Raw genomic sequence first — 22,257 nt, 5'->3', positions numbered from 1 at the left:
TATTTGAAAGTTTGGATGCACACTCAGGGGGGATCTCAGTCTTGGGATTTCAAGTGCATGGCTAGAAATATGGCAGTGAAATCCCTGCATTAATGTGTTGGAGGTTGTCCCCTGAGTTGTGAGTCTAGCAAAGTCTTGGTGTGAGGGATGTGACTGTTACCCAATCTGAAAAATATTTGCTTTGTTTTATAAGCAAAGATGATAATTCTTATTTTCTCTGACTTGCTTTGCCACTTTAAATAAAAATAATTGTGGTTTTACTCATTGGCTTGAAAACCACCAGGGAAGGGAGGTACATTGGCCTCTGAGTATATCCCAAAGAGAGATGGGGAGCCCTCAGCTCAATTTATATGTCTCTGTAGCTAAAACTCAGTGTAGTTTTCTGGATAATGAGGGCTTCTCAAAAGCTGTCTGCTTAACTAGGCAGAGAGTGATAAATATCAACTGCTTAGAGAAAAAACATTTGCTAGACTTCTGCTTGAATATAAGAACATCATAATAGCCCAGAGATGAATAGATGGCATAAAAACTGCTTGAGGTTTGGTGTGAGCTCAGTTGTGTCAGTTGGAAATGATTCCTCTATGGGAGAGTGTTATTTCACTGTGTGTGACACCGGTGCCAATCACTGCCCTCAGCTTTGCTGTTTATCATTAAATGATGCAATATGGAACTTCTCCAAAGCTATTGTTCTCACAGAGGAACAACGTCCTTGTCATAAAACATGCTTGTCAAGTCCGTCATTTCACTTGCTTTTCCTCAGCCATAGCAAAAAAATAAATAAATAAATGGCATTTTGTTTTTAAAAGTGGGAATATATATTTGAAAATCAGTACAAGTTTGAAAGTGAGAATCCCTTAGCAAACCCCCTGCAGAGATTCCATCACTCTCAATTGTCCAGAGTACTCCCTCTCTAAGAGGAGTTCCTCACTCAAAGGCTCTCTGCAAGCACATCATCACAGAGTAAAAGAGCTACTGTAAAGGTTGAGAAGAAATCTGCATCTTTGTTCTGATGATTTTACTGGTCAGCTCACTGTTTGTATCAGGTTTAGAGCAGGATGAGATGAGCAGTTCCTGGTGACTTGCTTGTCTGCAGTGAGGATTCCTGGGTGCAGCAGGCTTTCCTTTGCCTGTGTGCTGTGCTCTGCAGGGTGGGGGACAGAGGAATGGCCAAAAAGCTGAGAGGATAAGTGTGAATGAGCAGGGGAAGTGCTTGTGACAGGTAGATGGTGTGAGTGCAGCAGAGAACCTGGCCAGTGGATGTGATTTGGTGGGATTCCAGGGAAATGAGGCCATGGTTTGGGGAATTCATGAAGTTGTCTTGGAAGCTCTCTGCTGTGAGGTCAGGCTCCCTAAGGATGTGGGCATGAAAAGAATACTGGTTCAAGAGGAGCCATTTGCTATTTGGAATGGTGTTGTGATGCCATCTCATTTAGGAGTCTTGTTTGGTAACATGTGGTTTGATTTGCAGGCCTGGACTCTTGTACATGGGCTATTTAGTCTGAGCTACGATGGGACTTTATCATCTCTCACATGCAGGCATTCTTTTCCTGCCAAAACACAGTTCTCTTCGCGTTCATAGGAAGGATCACGATGAAGCTGGGAATTATCAGTTCCCTCCCCCTGCAGTCCTAAGCCCCGCTCAACTCGGGTGCTTGCTTTTAAAGATAGGAACTGCTTACAGGGAAATGTAGCAAGCAGTTACAGAGAGCTGCAGCACTGCACGGGTATTAGCTGTGCTCTGCATGGGAGTGCCAGCTCACCAGGCAGTGGGAAGAAGCACTGCAGGACTGAGCTCACAAACCCATCTGCAGCTGATAGATTCTCTGAACCGATGGGCAAAGTGCAGGCATTGGTAGGAGGTGCAGTTATTTTGTTATAGGAAGTCTCTGCATGGCTGCTAAAAACTCACAGTGTGAGTGCCAGAGCTGACAGATCCAGGCTTCAGGATATAGCATAAATCATACATGGAGGAAAACACCCTTCATAATCAATTACAGACAATTACACACTGCTCTGCAGCTGATTCTTCCACATAGCATGTAAAGATTCATTTAAGTTTAAAATGCTGCTCTGCTTAGAAGTGCTTGTGAAGTATTTATCTCAAAGCTGATTAAATGCAGCATGTTGGCTGAGGGACAAATACTTAGTTAAAATGGGGATATAATGATGCTAAGTACTTGAGGTTTGGAGAGAGTGGGCTTTTCTCCTTCTGAAGTGCAGGAATGGGGTTTGGGATGTGCCTGAGGCTGATAATTCTGCTTGGTTCTGGCATCCTAAAAGCAGAAGGCACACAAGAAACATGTTGTGGTGGAGGACTGCCCTCCTCTTGAGATTAACACATAGCACAATAGTCTTTCCCGTGTTCTGCTTGTGTAAGTGGACTTCTGCCTTCCTTTCTTTAGTCAAGCACCCAAATAACTCTTTGGGGTAACATAGCCACTTAAAACAGGCACTGTATACATGGTGCGTAGGCCTTGGAGATGTCTCATTCACCTCCATCAGGTGCCCTTTCTTGCTTTCTTCCTCCTGGCTAATGACGTGCTAAGCAGGAAGAGCCTCTTGGTTGGCTGGGTGGTTGGCCAAGAAAAGGTTGAGCATTTTGGCTGCATTCTGCTTTGTGGCACTCAGTGGACCCAAAGGTGGCAGGACCACCACTGGTTCTCTAACCTTTGTGAACAGGGGGAAGCAGCAGGCTGGAAAAAGGCTTCCTCTATCCACTTACTTAAACTGTACCCACACAGACTAAAATTGACCATGCCTACTGAGCTTCAAGCATGTAGGGCTTTCCTCACTGTTTTATAGTGTACTCTAAAGCAGTGAGAAGAGATGCTAAGAGACGAGTTCAAAGGTTAATTCCTTACTATTGCGTGAAAGGGAAAGGGACATTTTAAAGCAGAAAATCTCTTTCAACTGAAGCCTAGGTTGGCTGAGTCTTTTCTGGAGCAGACTTTTATAGCTCTTCAGCTCCTGTAAGTCCTTGCTCTGCTCCAGCCAGTCAATCAGGAGAACGTTCCCTGGGAGTGCAGTCCATTTCTCCCAAACACTTCAAAGAGTTCCTCTGGATTTCTCATCATTCCTCTCCAAGTGAGTCTACTTTGTTTATCTACAGCATCTCCAGTCAATCTTCTATTTATTGTGCAAAGTAAACATGCTCAGTTGTGTTAAATGGGAAATCGACAGTCATTTATCTGTTTTTCTATAGTATTATTGTTATTATTTAATGTCTGTGTTCGAAATGCCTCACCAGGGTATTTCAGTTTATTGCAAGTTTATATTTCCCAGTTTTTACTACTGTAAGGCTGCTGAATTGTGAGTGTTAGAGCTAGAGAAAAGACAGAGCTTTTGCAGAGATCTAAACAGTGTCAGTAAAAATACTCTATTATGAGGAAAATGACCCCGGAATGTTTTTGGTCCATTTCTGATGCACGAAGGGCATCATCTCAATTTGTCTTTATGTTGTCCCATGGGAAGACAATGGGTGTGATGACGAAGGAAGACACGAAAGTAAAGGTAACACAAAATATCTATATATAAATGTCAGGACTTGAACACATGTCACAGTAGAATGGTCAGAGAACAGTGGGTGGATTTTGAAAGTATGGAGGGAGTGGTCACAGGGAATTTAGTAGTAGATTTCTAATGAGAGAGATGAAAAAATGGATGAAACAAGAGAAGACTGAAGTTCGAGGGAAGACTTGCTGTTGATGGAGATTTGCATGTATCTTTGTGCTGAGCTGATTGATTCCATGAGGCATCAATTTTAAACTGTAGTGAAATCATGAGTAGAAGTCTATTTCTGGTGCTGGTTCTCCTGCTGACCTGCCCTGCAGATCTGAATGAGCAGTTCAGCTTCAGCAGGTGTGTTCCTGCTGCATCTCTCTCCAAAGGCTCTGTTCAGTATTCGCCTACTGATTTATTTACAGCCCTGCAGTCTGCATTAATAGCAGTTTTCTGTTTGCATCCCAAGTGGTCACTGTATTTATTATTCTAGAGGAATGTGCCAGGTACTTTTATTTGCTGAGAGTAAATATTAAGGCTAGTGATGGTGGGATGGATGGGGGGAGGAGGTCCAACTTCCTTGGCTGAATGGCAGCTTTATTTGTGCAGCTGTACTTCTTGTTCCTGGGCATATCTCACAAGCAGAAGCTGGAGTTTCTGATCTCAAAGAAGGTCTATCAGTCAGCCTCAAAAGCAGTTACTAAGGTTAATCTTTTGAAAGCAGCCCTTAATGCTTTCTTCCTTATGAAATCCTTTTCCAGGCTTAGTATTTGGTCTATAATAAAACATGTCAGGAACTCAAACCTGTTTGATGGGATGGACTTGAATTTGTCTACCTGCAAAAAAGCACCTAAACCAAAAGCATAACAAAGTCATGATGAGAAATTTGAGAGCTGTAACCTTGTCTTGTCACAATACATTGTGCAAGAGTGTGATGTGGTTGCAAAAGCCTTCCAGCCATGCTCTGAACAGCTTCAGTGGGCTGTGACACTGTGATCGTTAGTTGGACATAATATTATTGAGCACTGAGTGGCACTTATCAGGTGTCATAGAAACAAGAGGATTTTGTGTTCATATCGCTATGAACTGCTGACAGGATCTGTTTGCTTATACGAGCTTTTTTATTTAGCTCTGAGAACTCTGGAACAAAACTGTGGCCTGGTGACATTTTGCATAAGCAAATCTGGTGTCAGAGTAGATTTCAGGTGATAAGGAGTGAAAGATCAAGAGTGATGCTTATAGAACTTGGGAGAGGACCTGATGATGCTGCCCAAGATGTGTCTTCTGCCACCTGATATGAGGATGGGTCCCAGAGATGGCAGCAATTGGAGTCAGTGTTGTGCTTACGTGGGATGTTAAATGTAGGATAGTGCTCTACAAATGGGTCCAGATTCAGACACTCTTCACCCTAACACCACTGCTCTTAGCTGGCTTGGTTCTTATATGTCGCTGCTTTTCAGATATTGGGCCAAGATTACATCTCTGCCTTTCTGGTTTTTTGCATCTTGCATTGCAATAACAGGTGTCGGCTGACTCGAGCTCCTCCATGAACTCCAACACGCCTCTGGTGAGGATAACTACTCGCCTCTCCTCCACTGCTGATGCCCCAATGCTGGCGGGGGTCTCAGAATATGAGCTGCCAGAGGACCCAAAATGGGAGTTTCCAAGAGATAAGTAAGTTGCCTTTTTTCCTTACCACTGCCTTATGTGCATCAGTAAAACATGACATGGTCTGAGAGGAAGCTTCTTGCTGAATGTGTATCATGGCTGCTTGAACCTTCCCCAAAGATCAAGGTCTAGTTCAATTATCTCTGCTTTCATTTTTAAATATAAACAGGATTTTCTCTGCATGTTGTTCTGGTTTATTTTCACTGCTAAAGAGCAGTTGAGATAAGCTCAAGCTATATCTCTGCATGCTAAGCTGTATTTCTCAGTAGTTTAGGGCACAATTGATCAATGTTTATTCAAGACTTAATACAGTATAAAATAAGAGATGGAAAAAGTCTAGAAAATTGTGTTAGACAAACATGCAAAATGAGCTGCTGAATATGCAAAGGCACAACCACGTTTCTTAATGTGAAATGGGCATGTGAAAGTGATGGTGTTAACACAGGTAGGGCCATGATGTTATATTGAAGTTGACACTAATTTTAAGAAGTTTTCAGGATGGCACCTTTTGTCCTGAGCAGCTCAGTGAAAGCTCAATGCTGGTGATAGAGCTGTAATTTCAAACCTTCTGACAACTGTTCTGGAAATTACTTTTAATTATGTAGCTGAAAACTAGTGGAAAACACAGTAATTGCCACCTGCAGTATTCTAGTCAACAGGGGGGCCTGTATACATATTCTGGCAGCCCGTACCCTTGGGGTTTACACTAAATGCGGAAAATCTTAGTGTGCTAAACATTTAAAACTGGTATTCAGCACAAATGTAGGTGGAGTGGATTTCCAATGAAAGGAAGCTATTTAGAGGCAGTTATATTAAGTTGGGGGGCAGCAGGCACACAATGAGGGGTTTGTTACATTAGTCATAACAGGGCAATAGCACATAAATTAATCAGTTTCCAATGCAAATGTTTGTTCTCTGCCAAGATCCTAAATTCAATTTCAGTTCTGGATAAAGTGCAGGATGACCTCAGCATAGCATTCGCTGCCCTTCAGTCTTTGCACCTTTTTAAGCCAGCGTTTGCTTTAGAAACCAATCCAAAACAGATTGAGGTGCTCTCACTGTGGCTAAGACTGCACTTGACACATTGTCCACGAGTTGCTCTGGGGAGGAGGTGCCCTTCATCTCTCCCTTGTGCCTGAGCAGATAAGCAAGTAGGGTTTGCAAGCCACTTGCCCCAGTCTAATAGCCTTCTGTTGGTGCATGGTGGGAAAATAGAAGTCCATGATTTTCACAACTAGCTTTACCTACATCATACCTGTGAGTCCTGCTTGTGGCCGAGGAAAGCTACAACTATAGCAGCTTGGTTATGAAAATGTTTGCCCAAATCTGGCCACCACATTGAATAATGCTGACTACTACAAGTTCATGGATGCTGCAGGAAGGAGGCATCTTCTGTTGCCCTCATTCATAACATCTATGGCAGTGGTAAGCCTGCAGTGCAGAGAGCTGGCAGTGGCTCAAGGCACACGAGCATCCCCCTGGCTCCCCCTCATCTTTGTCCTCCCGCCCCTTTTCTGCAAGAAGACGGCTGTCTGGCTGCTTCCTCAGCCACAGGGAGGAGGAGTGGGGTGATAACCGGGACTGATAACCACCCACGGCTGAGTCTAAGCACAGCTGCTGCTGGGCTGTTCTCTGTCCTGGCTGATCCCTTCAGTGCAAGAGATCATTAGGCAAACATTCATGACCCACATCCATAGTCAGAAAACAAAAGTAGGAATTCTGAGCAAAAGTGAGGCTGAGAGTATGTTTGACTGTTCCCTCTCTGTGCCGGTATATGTCACAGTTTGTGATCCCTAAAACACCCATGTGGTTTCGATACCACCCTTAACCACACAAACCATCAGCTGCCTGACGTTGAACAGATGACAATGTGCACAAAGAAACCTTTCTTCCATCTCCCCACTGTCTGCATGAAGAAGCAGAAGATGTGCCACACCAACCACCACAAGAAGCCAGGCTGTGCCTTCCTCCATTCCTATACCCAGACCTTTGGTTGCATTCAGATACTTTGCAAGCTCTGCCTCTCCATCATGGAGTGCAGCCTCTCCTGTTAGAGACAGAAGGGCAGCTTAAAAGCTGGGTTTAGCAACTGATCTGCTGGTATTAGATGCTCGCTGTGGAGTCACTAAGAAAACAGACCGTGGTGTGCGTGAAAACTGACACATGCCGTGTGTCTCATTAGTTCCATATGATAAGAGCTTCGTGCTGTAGCAAGTTGTTGAAAGCCTTTTATATTTAGCTCTGGAATTTTGCTGGCTGTGCCCCTGCCCCAGATGCTGTGTGTTAATCCCCTGTTTACGCCTCCAGGCTGACGCTGGGTAAACCCCTGGGGGAAGGCTGCTTTGGGCAAGTGGTGATGGCCGAAGCGGTGGGGATTGACAAAGACCGGCCCAAAGAAGCAGTGACTGTGGCTGTGAAGATGCTGAAAGGTAAGAAAATGGGCTGAGCAGGGTTTCAGGCTGCTTTCAGCCATGAAAAGTTTCCCTTGCTGTGTCTGAGCTCTGTCGCTGTGGTGGGGGTCAGAGTGCACATAGCTGACCTCAGCCTTTGGTGGTTTGTGGTGTAAATCTGGGCTCTTGACAGCCTGTTTATCTTGAGCCGCGAGTATTTGGATGTATTGGCGTTGTACAAGTTCATGTCAGCAGCTGTCTGCGTGCAGATCCTAGTCCAGGTGGTTAGTGCCTATTTGAATTTTATTATGAAGTCAACTTTTAGGAAAGACATGGTTTTTAAAGGTTGATGGCTAAGGACAGGATTTTAATGTCTTGTATTGCTTAACATATGATTGAAGAAACAGTTGGTCTGTCAAAGAGGCTGGGGCTAATTTTTCTTAGGACATAACACGTGGCTTTGTGCAGCGTACAAAGTACAGTGCATGCTAGGAAACCAATCCCATGTTCTACATTTCGAAGCACACATAAATGTTGGTGAGCCAACAATCTTGTGTCTTGTGCAGATGATGCTACAGAAAAGGATCTATCCGACCTGGTGTCAGAGATGGAGATGATGAAGATGATTGGGAAACATAAAAATATCATCAATCTTCTTGGAGCCTGTACCCAGGATGGTGAGTAAAGAAAAGAAACTAAGCCAGGACTTTCACACGGGTCTCCAGAACTCTCATTAATCATCGTTTTTCAGGAGTTTTTAAGGAAACAGTCATGCTGTGATGGGATTTTTAGATATTTCCCTAGCTTAGCAGCGATATTTTAACTCCTGTGTCTCATTATATTTGCAGCTTTAATATGAGAAAGGGTACTATATTGTGTGAAAGCTCTAATCCCTTGCTGTAGGGAAAAATGACATTTTATAGTGGCTTTACCCACATCTGTCATTCTGAATTGTCAGTCTTGTTTTAGTAAAGCTTGTGTCCTTTGAATTTGAAATGTGTAATTTCATTCTCTAAAGGCAACGATGTTTCTGTTAAATGATTGTTATTTAATAAAAGTCATGCAGAAAAACATTTGAATTCTGGAAGTTGGCAACAAAAGTGTTTCTTTAGATCTTGTGACATTTTGGGTCTGAAAATGTCTTTGTTTCAGTATGTGCCATGGTTTGGAAGGAATAGGAATTAGGTACTTTCAGTTGCTAGTGCAGCTCTGCCACGGTCCTTCTAAAGCACCCTTGGCCAGCCACCTAGCGAAGCCCAGTCCTCCTTTTTGTTCAAATGGTGCTTACTGGACTCCTCACAGTTAAACATTTATTAATCCAGTTTGTTTATTTTAGAGCACCAGAAGATTTTTTACAGGAAATCATTTTATCTTTTGACCTTACTGCTTTGACAAACTTCTGTTTATCCCAAGGCCCGCTGTACGTGATTGTAGAATACGCTTCCAAAGGAAACCTGCGTGAGTACCTGCGAGCGCGCCGCCCTCCTGGGATGGAGTACTCCTTTGATATTAACAGGGTCCCAGAGGAACAGATGACGTTCAAGGACCTGGTATCCTGCACGTACCAGTTGGCAAGAGGCATGGAGTACTTGGCTTCACAAAAGGTAGGTAGAACTCAGCAAATACTATGCGAAGCGCTTGGTACATATTTGGTTGTAGGTTTAGTTTTGTTCTCATGTTGCTTATGGTTGATAACGAGTTGGGAGAATGACTTTTCTCAAACAAGTTGTGCAATCCATTCTGTGGAAGATCAGTGGGAAAATGAATACCCTTAAGGTTTTATATAACTGTTCAACAGCATTGCTAAAATGAGATCTGGAACTGATCGCTTAAAGTAAACACTGTATACCTATCTGCACTTTGAGTATGTAAGCACAGGTGATCACATGATTATACAAGTCCCATTATTCCACCCATGACTATGGAGCTGGTTTTAACCAAAGTTTAGAGCTGAGTTTGAGCCTCCAGTCCTATTGTGTAGAGTCATGAGATTTTATTGTTTCTCTGCAATTGTAGAGTTTGGCGAGGGGAGGGGAACAGGAATGGAAGTCTAATTTTGCTCTTTTGTTTGGAAATAGTAATTCTTAGTGTAGTAGAGTAGACAGGGAGACGCGCATGACAGTAGGACAAAATCTATAGAGCGAGCATGAGTATTGTATTAAGTAAAGCACCTTAGAATATCCCTTTTGTAAGATGAATGAAACATTTGCCTGGCAATGAGCCACATCCAAAGAAAAAAAGGACCATTGTGAAAGGAAAAAATAAATCTTTTGGTTGGCATATCCTGAAAAGCTCTGATACGCTGCTGCAGGATACTGCAAGAAGCTGCGTCCTCACAGATATACATGGAAGCATCATTTCTTCTGTGGTCCAGTCCCATTTCAAAAACACTTATCAGTGCTGTGCTGAACTTGACAGAATGCAAAGCACTGAATGAGGCTGTCTATTCCAGTTTTTGCCTTACAAGCAATTGTACGTTGGCTCTGCTGATGTGTCCTCTCTGATGTGCCAGTATAGCAGCAAATCACTGGGGCCAGAGAGCTGGCTGTGAAGCCTGGCAGACATGGCTGTCTGTCATGGCATCATTTTGAAACATCAAAATTGCAGGGTATGAGAGAGCAGAAATACCCTGAGAGAAGGTAGTGGGATTTTATTCACTGTCTGGATTCACCTGGAGGTGCTGCCTGCTGTTTGAAATGTTCTGCGCACAGGCATGGTGCTCTAGAATGGCAGAAAGATCTGCTCTAGATCCTGTGCCACACTCATCAAGGCACCCTGCCTTATCAGTGGTCATTAGTTACATGTACCTGGGCAAGTGCCTTGAGCTCCTTGTGTCACATAGCAGGTTCTTGTAGGGTTTGAGGACAAGGACAGGGCAGGAAGGCTGGCCTGTGTTACTTCTGTTACTGTGGCACTGCTGATGCTGATTTAGAAGCCTGATTTCTGTATAAACCCCAAAAGTTATTCCTACTTAAAGGTTGGAATAATACTCCGAGCTGCCACAACTTCCTTCCAGAGTCGGAAATATCAGCTCCAAGTTTTCAGGATAATGCTGGCATGAAGGAAGAAAAATTCTGAGGGAAATACTGGTTGGAGTTTCAGTATCAGAGCTGTTTGAAAAGCAAACAGCCCAGCCCAAATGGCCTTTATTTTTTTTCCCAAGTGAAGTTGCCGTAGTCTCATGGTTGAAGTAAACATACACACCCCAGACATCTGGCTAAGAATTACTTACTAGACATACATCTCTTAAGATCTTTCATATTAAAGAAGGTTGTGCTGATCCGGACTGTCAGGTTTTAATCCAGTTGATCCAATGTCATGTAAGAGAAGCACACAGTGACACTCTCATTAACAGCATTTGCAAGGAAAATGCTGGGTTCCCTGTATCTGGGAAACTACAGCAATCATACTGCACGGGCTTGCAGTAAACACGTGGCTTTACAACCTAAGGAATTGGGTTAAAATCTATGATTTAGTTATGGTTAGAAATAATTCCAGGTTTTTTTTGCAGTGTTGTATTTCAGTGGGTGTTTTTGTCTTGTCTTTCTCTCCAGTGCATCCACCGAGACCTTGCCGCAAGAAATGTTTTGGTTACTGAAAATAATGTCATGAAAATAGCAGACTTCGGTTTAGCCAGAGACATCAACAATATAGATTATTATAAAAAGACTACTAATGTAAGTGGATGGTTTGCTTATCTCTGGGAACAAGTGTTTCTTTCAATGTTTCACTTCAAAACTATGGTTATAATCTTAATGGGCTTCTTGTCCAGCAGACTTGCTTTTAATCAGACAGAAAACAGACATCAAGGACATATGCAATTCTTTCCCCCTCTTAGAGTGACAGTTAGTTTAAAAAGATAAACAAATAGGCTCTATTTTTTATGATTTATTATAACTGCTAGAATACAACTACCCATGTTGTACGTCCTCGACTCCAATCATTTGAAATAGGTGGAAATTTGATTCTAGCTCATTTTGAACCAGCCCTAGGATTAAGAAAAACACTGCATAAACAGTGATAGCAGTAACCATAATAAAAGTCCTGTTTGTGTAGTAGTGCCACAATACAGTGTTACGCATTTTGCCTGTGCATGGATGTGAATAACCATAGCATTAAAGCTGGTCTAAAGCTTGAGAAAATGGATTTTCAATACCTGTTGTTGTTTGGCTGTTAAACCTGTCCCAAATTAAGACGGGAACTTTGCAGAATTCTTTCAGTTCTTCAGACTCTGTTAATACAAAATAGCATTAATACGAAATATTAATTAATCACATTGCCTGGCTCATTTATAAAAATAAAGCACTGAGTGATGAATGGCATTTGAACAGTAATTATCAGAGTCCGTGTAGTTCCAAAAGGCGGAGTGGCCAGGTAGGGATTTGTTGGCGCTGGAGGGGATCTGAACCCATTTCATATCAAATTTGGTACAGCTCCTTGGCTCTAAGCAAAGCAGAGCTTTTATGCAGAGCAACAGGCAGCTGTGGCTGCAGGCTTTGGGGAAAGGAAAATGAAATTCTTGGGTTTAGTGAATGGACTTTGTGCAAGCAGACTCAATTATAAGAGGGTATTTTATTATTATTATTATTTTAATGAAAGTTTTTGAAGTAAACTATGTGTTTATTTGAAACAAAATTCAGTGTTAAAATCTTCATTTTGGACTTTCATTTTCATTCCTCTTTCCTTCCCCTCCAAATATACAGGGACGGCTTCCAGTAAAGTGGATGGCTCCAGAAGCTCTGTTTGACAGAGTTTACACGCACCAAAGCGATGTGTAAGTGACTTTATTTGTGTAGTCTGGAAGGGCAGGAGGGGAACCTGGTTCACGTTCCTTAAAGTTTGGCATATTTCAGAATGTATTTTCCTGCTATCCTTTCCCTTTAAGCGTTTTCATTTTGTTTCACATATTAATAGATGGAACAGGACTTGCCCTTAGAAAGTGAGGATTTTATGGTAGACTGCTAACCAGTGCTCTGTTACTAATCTGCCTGGCTTCAAAGCACATGAAAGGTGGAAAATGCTAACCTCCTTCTGTCAGTGCGGAAGTTTCCCCCCTTGAACTTATTTACGGATGTGCAGCTACAAAGAGTCTATCTAATTTGCTTGGCTTTCGATGTACTCTGCACTTCCTTCAGGTTAAAAAAAAAAACAACACAAAATGAAGAGAGGGAAAAGAAAGAAGAAAAAAAAGAAAAAAGAATCTTGTGAAAATTTGTGCTGTGGTTGTGTACAGTAAAACATAGCCTGGATATACCAGAAGTGCTTTCCCAGATTTTAGAGATGCTGCATCCCAGCAGTGCTTCACATACAGAAGGAAATCATTGGATCTCTGGCACTTCAGGATCTTGTAATGTGCGTGGTGTAGCTGGCTGATGCAACAGCTCCCATAATTCTGCTTCCTATTAAAGTTCCTGGGCCCATCCTCAGTGCTCGCATGCATTGAGCTCAAAGTAAATGTGTATTTTTTACTCAGTGCAGATGAAGATCTTATGCTTTTTATTTGTCCAAGAGAAGCTGTTAGCCGTAAAAGGCTGGATGCTTCCCAGCACAGGTGTAAAAGCTTATGCATGACAGCACAGAGTTAAAATAGAAAGGAGCAGGGTAGAGAAAATAAGAGGTGCCTTCTCCTTTAACTTGGATGCTCTTCTCAAGTTGTTCTCTCCTTAAGAAAAGCATTTACCGAGGCCTTTCCTGCCATCTTTATGTTATTTATGAAGGAAGCTATATACACAGGTTAAGGGTGGAGCCAACTTTTGCTTTAAAATAACATCTTGACAAAATATTTAAGTGAATGTGAAGTAAACGGCTTGGCTGGTTTAGAGCTGGAAGTCATTGTGAGCTCCCAGCAAGTGCAGAGCACGGGCATTTCGGTGTTGGAACTGGGAGACGTTTTGGCCCCGCGGTGCCTTTGGATAATATTATTGTAAGTTTGTGCAAACAGTTTACTAAAATACACTGCTGCAAAGCTAGCAGAACTGCAGAGCAGCTCGGGGCCAAGGCAGGCTCTGCGCTGTTGCTTACCTGGCAGAGGAGCCTGGCAGTGGGCCCATGGCTGCCAGCGGGACGTGGCGAGGCAGCTCTGGAGGTGGGGAGCAGGCAGGAAAACTGGCTGAAGTTCTCCCTCTTTCGTTTCCTTACCAAATAAATAAACAAATAAATAAATAAAATGTCTCTGTTTACAGCGGGAAGGCAATTTTCCTAATGCTGTTTTATCTTTCTTTTGCAGATGGTCGTTTGGTGTGCTAATGTGGGAGATCTTCACCTTAGGAGGGTCTCCCTACCCAGGAATCCCAGTGGAGGAACTTTTTAAGCTGCTTAAAGAAGGGCACCGAATGGATAAACCTGCCAACTGCACCAATGAACTGTAAGGACCAAGGGTTGCAGACTGCACTGAAATCATAGAATATCCCTACGTGGAAAGGAGCCATCACACGGTTAATGCTACCCCAGCAGAATGTAGCATTTTCAGAATTGTTGGCTCTGAAATAGTGAATGTGTGTGCATATAGATGTGTATAGAAACACTATGGAAAGGTCTCCAGGAAATGTTTGGTGGAGGACATTTTAAACACCCTGCTGTGATCCCTTTGAAAATGGATGAGCTCATCTATCAGCCAGTCTTTGTCAGTGCTTTTAGACCCTTATTTACTCAGTTTGGGTTCATGAAATGTGAAAATTCATAAATGGCACACATAGCCATACCACACACAGACTCTTATCCTGTATAAGCTACAACCAGCTGCTTTTGTACACAAAAAAGTGCATTTGGGAGCTTTAACATTAGCACAGCACTGTCTACCAGAGATAGTGGGAGAGTGCTTTCCCTTTCTGATACTTCAGTATAGCTCTTGATAGCTTTTGCTTTTATCCCCCATTTTAATTTCTTCACTTCACAAAGGCTGCAGTCTGTTACATGATAAAAGATTTAAGCACATGTAATTTAATGCTGCTGAAATGCCACAGTAGAATGCAGACTCAGGTCCACAAAGAGGAAATTCAGATGCTAGGCAAGCATGGATAGAAATAGAGATGCATCTTTTGAGGGAAGTGACAGCATTGTATGGTTTGGGCAGAGGCAGTTGTCCAAGTTTAAGACTATGGAGAGCTCGCTGCTTTACTTGTGATGAAGAATACTGGCTGTGTATGAAAAGGCATATCAGAAGGATGTGTGATTTTAATTAACCCAGGAAAATGTGCATTTCTTGCAGCTATATGATGATGAGAGATTGCTGGCAGGCTGTACCTTCACAGCGACCAACTTTTAAACAGTTGGTAGAAGACTTGGATCGGATCCTTACTCTCACAACTAATGAGGTACATAGATTGTTTCCCTCCATAAGCTACTAATCAGGATGAGTGGTTCAGGAGGCAGATGGAATTTATACAGTTATGAAATCCTGCTCTCTTCTTGCTCTGTTTGTCACCATGCTCTGTAGTTAGAAGCAGCTAAACTATGTATCCTATGGAATACTCAGTTTCTTGTCATTATGTCTTGGTTTATGTAACAGGACAAACACATCTTTAAAATGTTTTTGTTAATTTCTCTTTGTATTTTTTATGTTTTTAGCATAGTGTTTTTGAGGAAATACACGTGGCAGACTGAGCGGCAATGTTTATATTTCAGCATGAGTTTCGTGTGGAGGAGTGGAGGAGAGTTCATGACGTCTTTCATTTATTAGCTCAGTTTGATTCCCAGCCATGATATCTAGGTCAGAAGAGGAGAAATTGTCAATAGTAGATTTCAGATTGTGTCTGAGAATGAATTAGGTTCACTAAAGTAGCTCTCGGTGGAGGGAACAAGGGCCCGCAGGGAGCATGTGAACAGCCATCCAATTATCCAAAGGTCCTGCCTAACACTGCTTCAGGTTGGGCTGTATGAATGCAAAAGGGTTTCATCTGAACAGCACTCTTTCAGAGGTCTGAAATATGATTAGTTCTAGCAAGAAACACACTGATTAGTGTATCCACACAGGAATCGGTTCTCTTACTGCTATATCGCAGGCACCTTAGAGGAAGATCACGAGTAATGGAAATATTGATTGTTTTGGTGGGAACTTTGAGAGAAAACGTACCTCAAAAACATGTTACAAATTCCTGTCGTTTGGGGCAAGTTATGCAGATGGGGGCTGAGGGGGATGAAAACACTTCAACAGTTCTTCAGTATATTTTATTATAGCACTTCTATATACTGGGGCGTGGGGGAGGAATGTAGAAAAAAGGTTTGCATCATGTTATGTGTGTCACCATTACTTTCTAATTTTTCAGAGTTCTCAGATTTATTTATTTTTTAAAAGATATTCATAGTCTATTCATATGTATATAGGAAAGCCTATACTGCATAAAGATGGTGGGAGACCTTGAATAAGATGCTGTTTTTTTATGAACATCATTTATCTAGTAGAGTAAGTCTACACTTCTGGCTGAGAAGATTCTTTGGCTACAGCAGCAGCTATAAATTTATCTGGGTTATTTTTCTCCAAAACGTGGTGTCTTCAGGAATGGTTTGGGAATGGGGCAGGAATATGTGCTCCTGACTAAGCCAGCGGCGTAGCTATGTGTACCCTTACAGTTTCCCCCCAATCCAACACTAACTGAATCCCTTCCTGCATCATTTACACACCATACAAGAGCAGTTGGCAGCGGGCTGGCTGCCATCACAGTGTGCTTGGTGGCTTGGAATGCATTTGCAAAGTCGAGAGGGAAGTTCTGGGCTGTAATTCTAAGCCTGGAGGAGGATATTTCTTCCTCTTCTTGTGTGTTTAAGCATCTCGTCTTCCAGTTGTGTGGCGCTTATGGGGCCTGGAAGGATCTCAAAGGTAACCTGAAAAGGCCTTTAGGGTGATGTAAATGACTTTAGGCTCAATTTGTTGGGGAAAAGGTCTGGAAAAAGCTCAGCAACACATCCAGTCCACCTGAGCGGCCTGCAGCAGGATCCAGTGTACATTTATCATGTCTGATGTGTTTGTGTAACTTTGTCTTTGAAGATCTCCACTGCTGCATTTCTGCATTGCCCCACAACAGCCCACTGCTCTGTTTCAATAGTTCTACCTCTTGAAGGCTTTTCCTAATATCTAAGCCTTCATCTTATGACACTGCTTTTGCCCTGGATTAAGAAAGCAAGTTACTTCTCTTGTCTGTGAGCTCCAGTGTGTCCCATCTTCTGCCACTGCATGTGGTTTCGAGACCTCTGATTTCAAGTAAGCTGTGCAGTTTAGCTGAAGCACAGCCACTCCATGCCTCAATCTGACCATACTTTTGCTCATCCACTCCACCATGGTACCTTGGCTTTCCCACATATGCCATTGTTGATACAGGGTCGACCTGGCTTGCCCAGCAGCTCCAAAATTAGTTTGCCAATAATATGTTCTGCATGTGTGTAAGTGATTATTTTGCCCAAGCCTCATTGAAATCACAGTGCTGGGGACTTTTTACTGTGGCTATTTGTGTTGAACAGACTGGCTGGAGAGGAGATGAGGATCCCCACCTTCAGTTCTGAGCTCATAGCTGAATTATACCAAGCCTTTTGATATGACAAGCTGTGTCTGCAGTCCCACAAGAAAGCTTCAAATGCTGGAAGACTTTCTTCTGACTTTCTAGAAAGTGCTCAGTCATTTCTGGTTACACAGGGCTGCATTGCTGCATTGCTTACACGTAAATACATGCCAAGATTGTCCTTGTGGATCTTCTGAACATCATTGATCCAAACTGCTTTCCTTTGTTGCCTATTGCATTTGTTGGCATTTTAAAGCTTACATTTTCCTCCATCTTAAAACAGTGACCATTTTTAAAGCAATAACATGGTCACATTTCTGACTTAAGGGAAAAAAATATCAACGAAAGAATGAAATTACTCCAACCCGAAGCACAGCGGCATAAAGCACCGACTGAGGTGGAGGACTCGTCTCGTCAGTACGATCATAACTTGTGGTTTAGCAAATGAAGAGATTGCATTTAAATGAATGCAGCTGCCTTTAGAAGTTGAAAGAGAAGGAACATTTCAAGGGGGAAAATAACTTTCTTCTCCTGCCAAAACTGTTGTTTCTAACAAAAGAGCCTTAACCCAAAACTTGGATTCAGCAGATATTATTTCCTTTTTTAATGACTGCTTTGGTCATGGCTACTCTGGGGCACGCAGGCGTGCACACAGACACACAGAGAAGAAAATGGAGTATAAAGAACCCAATTGAGTGAATTTAATTTTCTTTCAGTTTTTTTTTTTTTTTTTTTTTTGCACGTATGTCTGCCACTGCATGTTTAAACGCAAAGTTAATATCACGGAATATAAAACAGACATTTAAATTGACCAAAGGAATACAAAGTTGGAAGTATCTTTCCCTCTCCAAATCATTACCACGTGCTGGAGAAAAATGGTTCTATTTAGGATGAAATTTCATTTTTATCATTGTAAGTGAAAAGTCTTCTTTTGATGTGGTTGGCATGTTTATTTCCACTGACGCGGCTAATGTGGATGCCGTTGGACTTGACAAAAGTACTGTGTTATTGGCTTGGCTTTCCTTTCTTTATTCAGGCTCCTTGTTTTATGAGATATTTGAGCTACAGGCAGTTTAGAATGCAATTGCATTAGGGAAATGAGTGTTGGTTTTAAACTGCTCTTTTACCCACTGTGTGATCAAGCCAAATCAGAGCAGTTGGAACACACTACTGCCAGTTTTACTCGCTGGTTAAAATCTCAATTGATTTCTTTTGTCACAGGAGTATCTGGACCTCAGCGGACCTCTGGAGCAGTATTCACCTAGTTACCCCGACACCAGGAGTTCGTGTTCTTCAGGTGATGACTCTGTTTTTTCTCCTGATCCAATGCCTTATGAACCTTGTCTTCCCAAGTACCAACACATGAATGGAAGCGTTAAAACATGAAAAGAAGCAAGAACACCAAGCTACCTACCACATACAAAACAACATCTTTTCTCCGGGACCCTAAAGATTCTGCCTGTACATATGAAATATGGGAGGAAAAAAGAAAGGAAAAAAGAAAACTTGGAGGAAAGCAGTCAGATCCTACATTAAAGATCTCATAATGTGCAACTTGTATTAAATGTTCCCAACGAAGAAGAATGTTTATGAGCTGTTTCTAGATACCCATCGCTATTGGTTTTCTGTCTTACCCTAAGCTGCAACAGACTTTGTTTGTACAATGGACCAGTTGGACTTGAGGCAAACTCTGGGTCTGCCTTTCTTGTTTATTTTGTAATATTTGGAGAAAATATATGTTGGCACACACTTACAGAGCACAAATGCAGTATATAGGTGCTGGATGTATGTAAATATATTCAAAATATGTATAAATATATATTATATATATTTACAATGAATTATTTTTTGTATTGATTTTAAAAATGGATGTCCCAATCCACCTAGCAGATTAGTCTCTTTTTTAACAGCTATTTGCTAAATGCTGTTCTTACACAGAATTTCTTAATTTTCACCATCCAAGGGTGGAAAATACTTTGCTTTCAGGGAAAATGGTATATCATTAATTTATTAACTAATTGGTAATGTACAAAACAATTAATCGTTTATAGGGTTGTTGTGTTTTTGTAATTTAAATGGCATTTCTATGCAGGCAGCACAGAGAACTAGTAGGTATGTTGCTCAGACTTTACTAGTTTTCAGATCTTTTAAAAGAAAAGAAATATTTACAGTATATAACTAATTTGGGGGAATTAAACTTGTGATTTATTTGTGTTTAAAAACTGCAGTGTCAGATGATGATTCTTATCGAAACCAAATCCTTTAACAAGAATGTCTTTTATTCTCAATACTTGTCACTTTAACAACTTAACTCTTTAGGCGGTGTTTCCTGTGGTGAAAATCCAATCATTCCATCAAGAAAGAGAGAAAGAAAGAAAACAATTAGAATGGGTTCCTAAAGTAAGGCAAGTCATTAACTTGTCTATAACCATAGCAGGACGTACAGCTCTAAAAGTAGCTGAGCTTCTACCCTGGGTTGCACATGCAACAGATTAAATAGATTTCTCTTCACTGGGTTGGGTAATAGGTTCCAGATCTTTTGGCCTGGATCTTTTGCCTTTTAGACTATCCCTCTATTGTAGCTTGAAGTTTAAAAAGAGAGAGGTTGTTTATAATGACCGTTTGCCATAGGAATATCAGCATCTTTTTAAAGGATTAATTCATGCTGACTCCAGTATTTCCTTCTGATTCATTCCATGACAGTAGGTATAGCACTGGCCTCTGCTAAAATATCACTGTTGTTTGTATCTTTGTACGGAAGTCTTGTGTTTGTACTTTCAGATCCCTCACACTGATATGGCCATGCGATATGAATGCAAATTACACTGTTTTATGTGTGTTGTTGTTGTTGGTTTTTTTTAATTGGGTAAAAGAAGTATTAAAATCTGTTAACTTTTGTACTGACAATAAAATGTTTCTACAGATATTAATGTTAAAATTACAAAATAAATGTCATGCAGCTTATTTTTCCTAATCCTTTGTGTCATACAAAATGGTTTCCTGAACATCGAGTGATGGAACGCATCCAGAAGCGCTTCCTTCTGCCCTTATCAAAGAAGGGCATTTCATATCACATCCCAAAAGCAGTTCCTTCAGGAATGGTATTTAAACAAAAAAAAAACATACTAACTGATGGAAAGAAAACAGACCTTGTAGAAAGAATATATATATATGTATGCATATATATATATATGTATATATTCCTTTTTTCTTCTAAACAAGTAAAAGGGAGATTGAGTAGAGTAGCTCATGCTGCTTGAGTGAAGGGAACGTTCTGCTCACATTACTCTTGCCACTCACTCAGAGAAGGGTCTTTTCCACATACTACAGAAGCCTGTCAAGGTTTACCAGTGTAATGGAAAGGAGTCATTTAATAATGTAAAACTGTGTATTTAATATGTTTTCGTTTTAGGTTGTTGGGGTTTTTGGTGGGCCTTTTCTGTGTTCGTATTTGTTTTAACTCACGAAGATAAAGATTTGGACCTTGGGGATGGACCACAGCTTTACAAACTGGCTGAAGCATATTGCACCATTCTCCTTATTCCAGTTTTATAGCGTGACCCCTGGATTACGGTTTTGTTATTTTCTGATATCTGAAGATTTTCTTCTCTTCTCTGAGTGCACTGTTTATATAGAGTACAACACAGAAGCCCTCAGTTTATGATGGAAAAGTAGAAAACTGAATATGGAGTTGCAAGAGGAGACTGGAGAGCAGGAAATAAAGCCCAGAATTTGTCCAAAGTGGGCACGTTTGTTATTTACTTAGCACCTTGGGCTCTTTCAATGAGAAGGAGGGGTTAGGAGTTTGGATTGCTGTCTCATGTAAAAATAAAATCGCCACTGATAAAATAGGAGCAATAATGAAGAGTAGCCCTACGTCAGAAAACGGATTTATATTGATGTGGGCAATGAGATTTATGCTCTGTGTTTAATCACTGTTTCCTGCAGCATCTAATTGTCTTGTCTCGCATTGAAGTATAGATTCAAATCAACTCTGTAGTGTGTGAGAAAATACGGATGTAGAAGCCCAGGTTAATGTGGCTGAAATACGTGAATAAGTTACTGCATATTTTGTTTGTCACAACTTGATTGTAACGCAGCAAGCAGTGTGTGGGCTTTATACAGCAGGTGAGAAGGCAACGTTTGTCATTTTATCTGTTGATTTGATGTCGCTTGATATCTGTTCAATTGAAGTGTTGAACTGTGTCGTGCATTTCAAAGGATGCTTTGTTGTCCGAGGATGAGCAGGTTTACTGTTTTGTTACAGGAATAACATGAGCAAAACTCTAGAAAGTACTTTCTATGTCTGTTGAAAGGATATCCAGAAAAGAGCACCGGATTAAGGATGAGAGCCGTCAGTTGTATCGGGGAATAGAAAGAAAGAAATGATTGACAGTGAGAGCAACATGACATTGGGATAAGCTGCCTGGAGAAGTGTTGGAGTCTGTCTCACTGTAGATAGTGAAGACTTGGCTTGGCAGGGTTTGGGTATCCTCATCTGAGGCCCTACTTCAACACGAGGTTGGCCAAGATGATCTCCAGGGTCCCTTCCAGCTGATGATTTCTATGATCCTGCAAATCTGCATTACTGGCCAAAGGAAAGCTGTACTGGCTCATGTTAAATTTGTCAGTAGGATGTATTGAGTAAATTCAGTTCAGTGATGCATTTAACGAGAGAGATTCCTCTCTATTAAGACATTTGGATTTTAAGAACCAGGTCCTGGCTTGCCTGTGATTATTATGGCTGCCAAAGACTTTCTGACTTGGAATAATTATGCAGCAAAAAACACTGTTTTGTCAAAAAAACAAACAAACCCTCTCAAGCACGAGTGCTTTGCAGAGATGAAGTATTTCGACCTTATCAGAGTGGCATGACCCTATCAGAGTTATCTTGTCAGAAGGAAATGAAGTCATTTATGTTGGGTTTATTTCATAGTAGGAGATAATACATGAAGTCAAAATGAAATACGTTGATTTTTGTCCAAACAGAACGATGAGCCCAACTCAAAGCGACATGAAGCCCTGCCAAGCTCAAACGTCCTGCAAATAGTTTCGCTTTTAAAATGTTTTCTTTTTAGTTCAGATGGAAAATCAGGTTTGGATTTGTTTGTTTTCCCAAGAATTTCTTGATGAAATTTCTGATGAAAGCCCGCAGCCCCTGCCCATGCTGCTGTGAGTGAGGGCAGAGCTGCTGACTTAGACTGTGTGGA

At 41.4% G+C, this 22,257-nt stretch overlaps 1 protein-coding gene across 4 annotated transcripts in view; it reads left to right on the top strand.

The window, feature by feature from the left end:
* FGFR2 (fibroblast growth factor receptor 2) overlaps positions 1-20,021 on the top strand; it is a 68,698-nt gene extending 48,677 nt beyond the window's left edge. For all 4 annotated transcript variants that reach the window (XM_015867446.3, XM_085555335.1, XM_015867440.3 and 1 more), the window contains 9 exons: positions 5,021-5,172; positions 7,474-7,595; positions 8,123-8,233; positions 8,970-9,160; positions 11,111-11,233; positions 12,260-12,330; positions 13,783-13,920; positions 14,764-14,869; positions 18,269-20,021. In XM_015867446.3, coding sequence (XP_015722932.1) covers positions 5,021-5,172; positions 7,474-7,595; positions 8,123-8,233; positions 8,970-9,160; positions 11,111-11,233; positions 12,260-12,330; positions 13,783-13,920; positions 14,764-14,869; positions 18,269-18,433 — 1,179 coding nt within the window. In that variant the 3' untranslated portion in view covers positions 18,434-20,021. The remainder of the gene's footprint in view (positions 1-5,020; positions 5,173-7,473; positions 7,596-8,122; positions 8,234-8,969; positions 9,161-11,110; positions 11,234-12,259; positions 12,331-13,782; positions 13,921-14,763; positions 14,870-18,268) is intronic.
* Positions 20,022-22,257: the final 2,236 nt, after the last annotated feature.

Source organism: Coturnix japonica, chromosome 8 (assembly GCF_054131305.1).
Source record: "Coturnix japonica strain WE chromosome 8, WE-NBRP24, whole genome shotgun sequence".
In the NCBI taxonomy this organism is placed as follows: domain Eukaryota; kingdom Metazoa; phylum Chordata; class Aves; order Galliformes; family Phasianidae; genus Coturnix; species Coturnix japonica.
The sequence above is the reverse complement of the archived record's forward strand: the minus strand, read 5'-3'. Positions and strand labels throughout refer to the sequence as shown.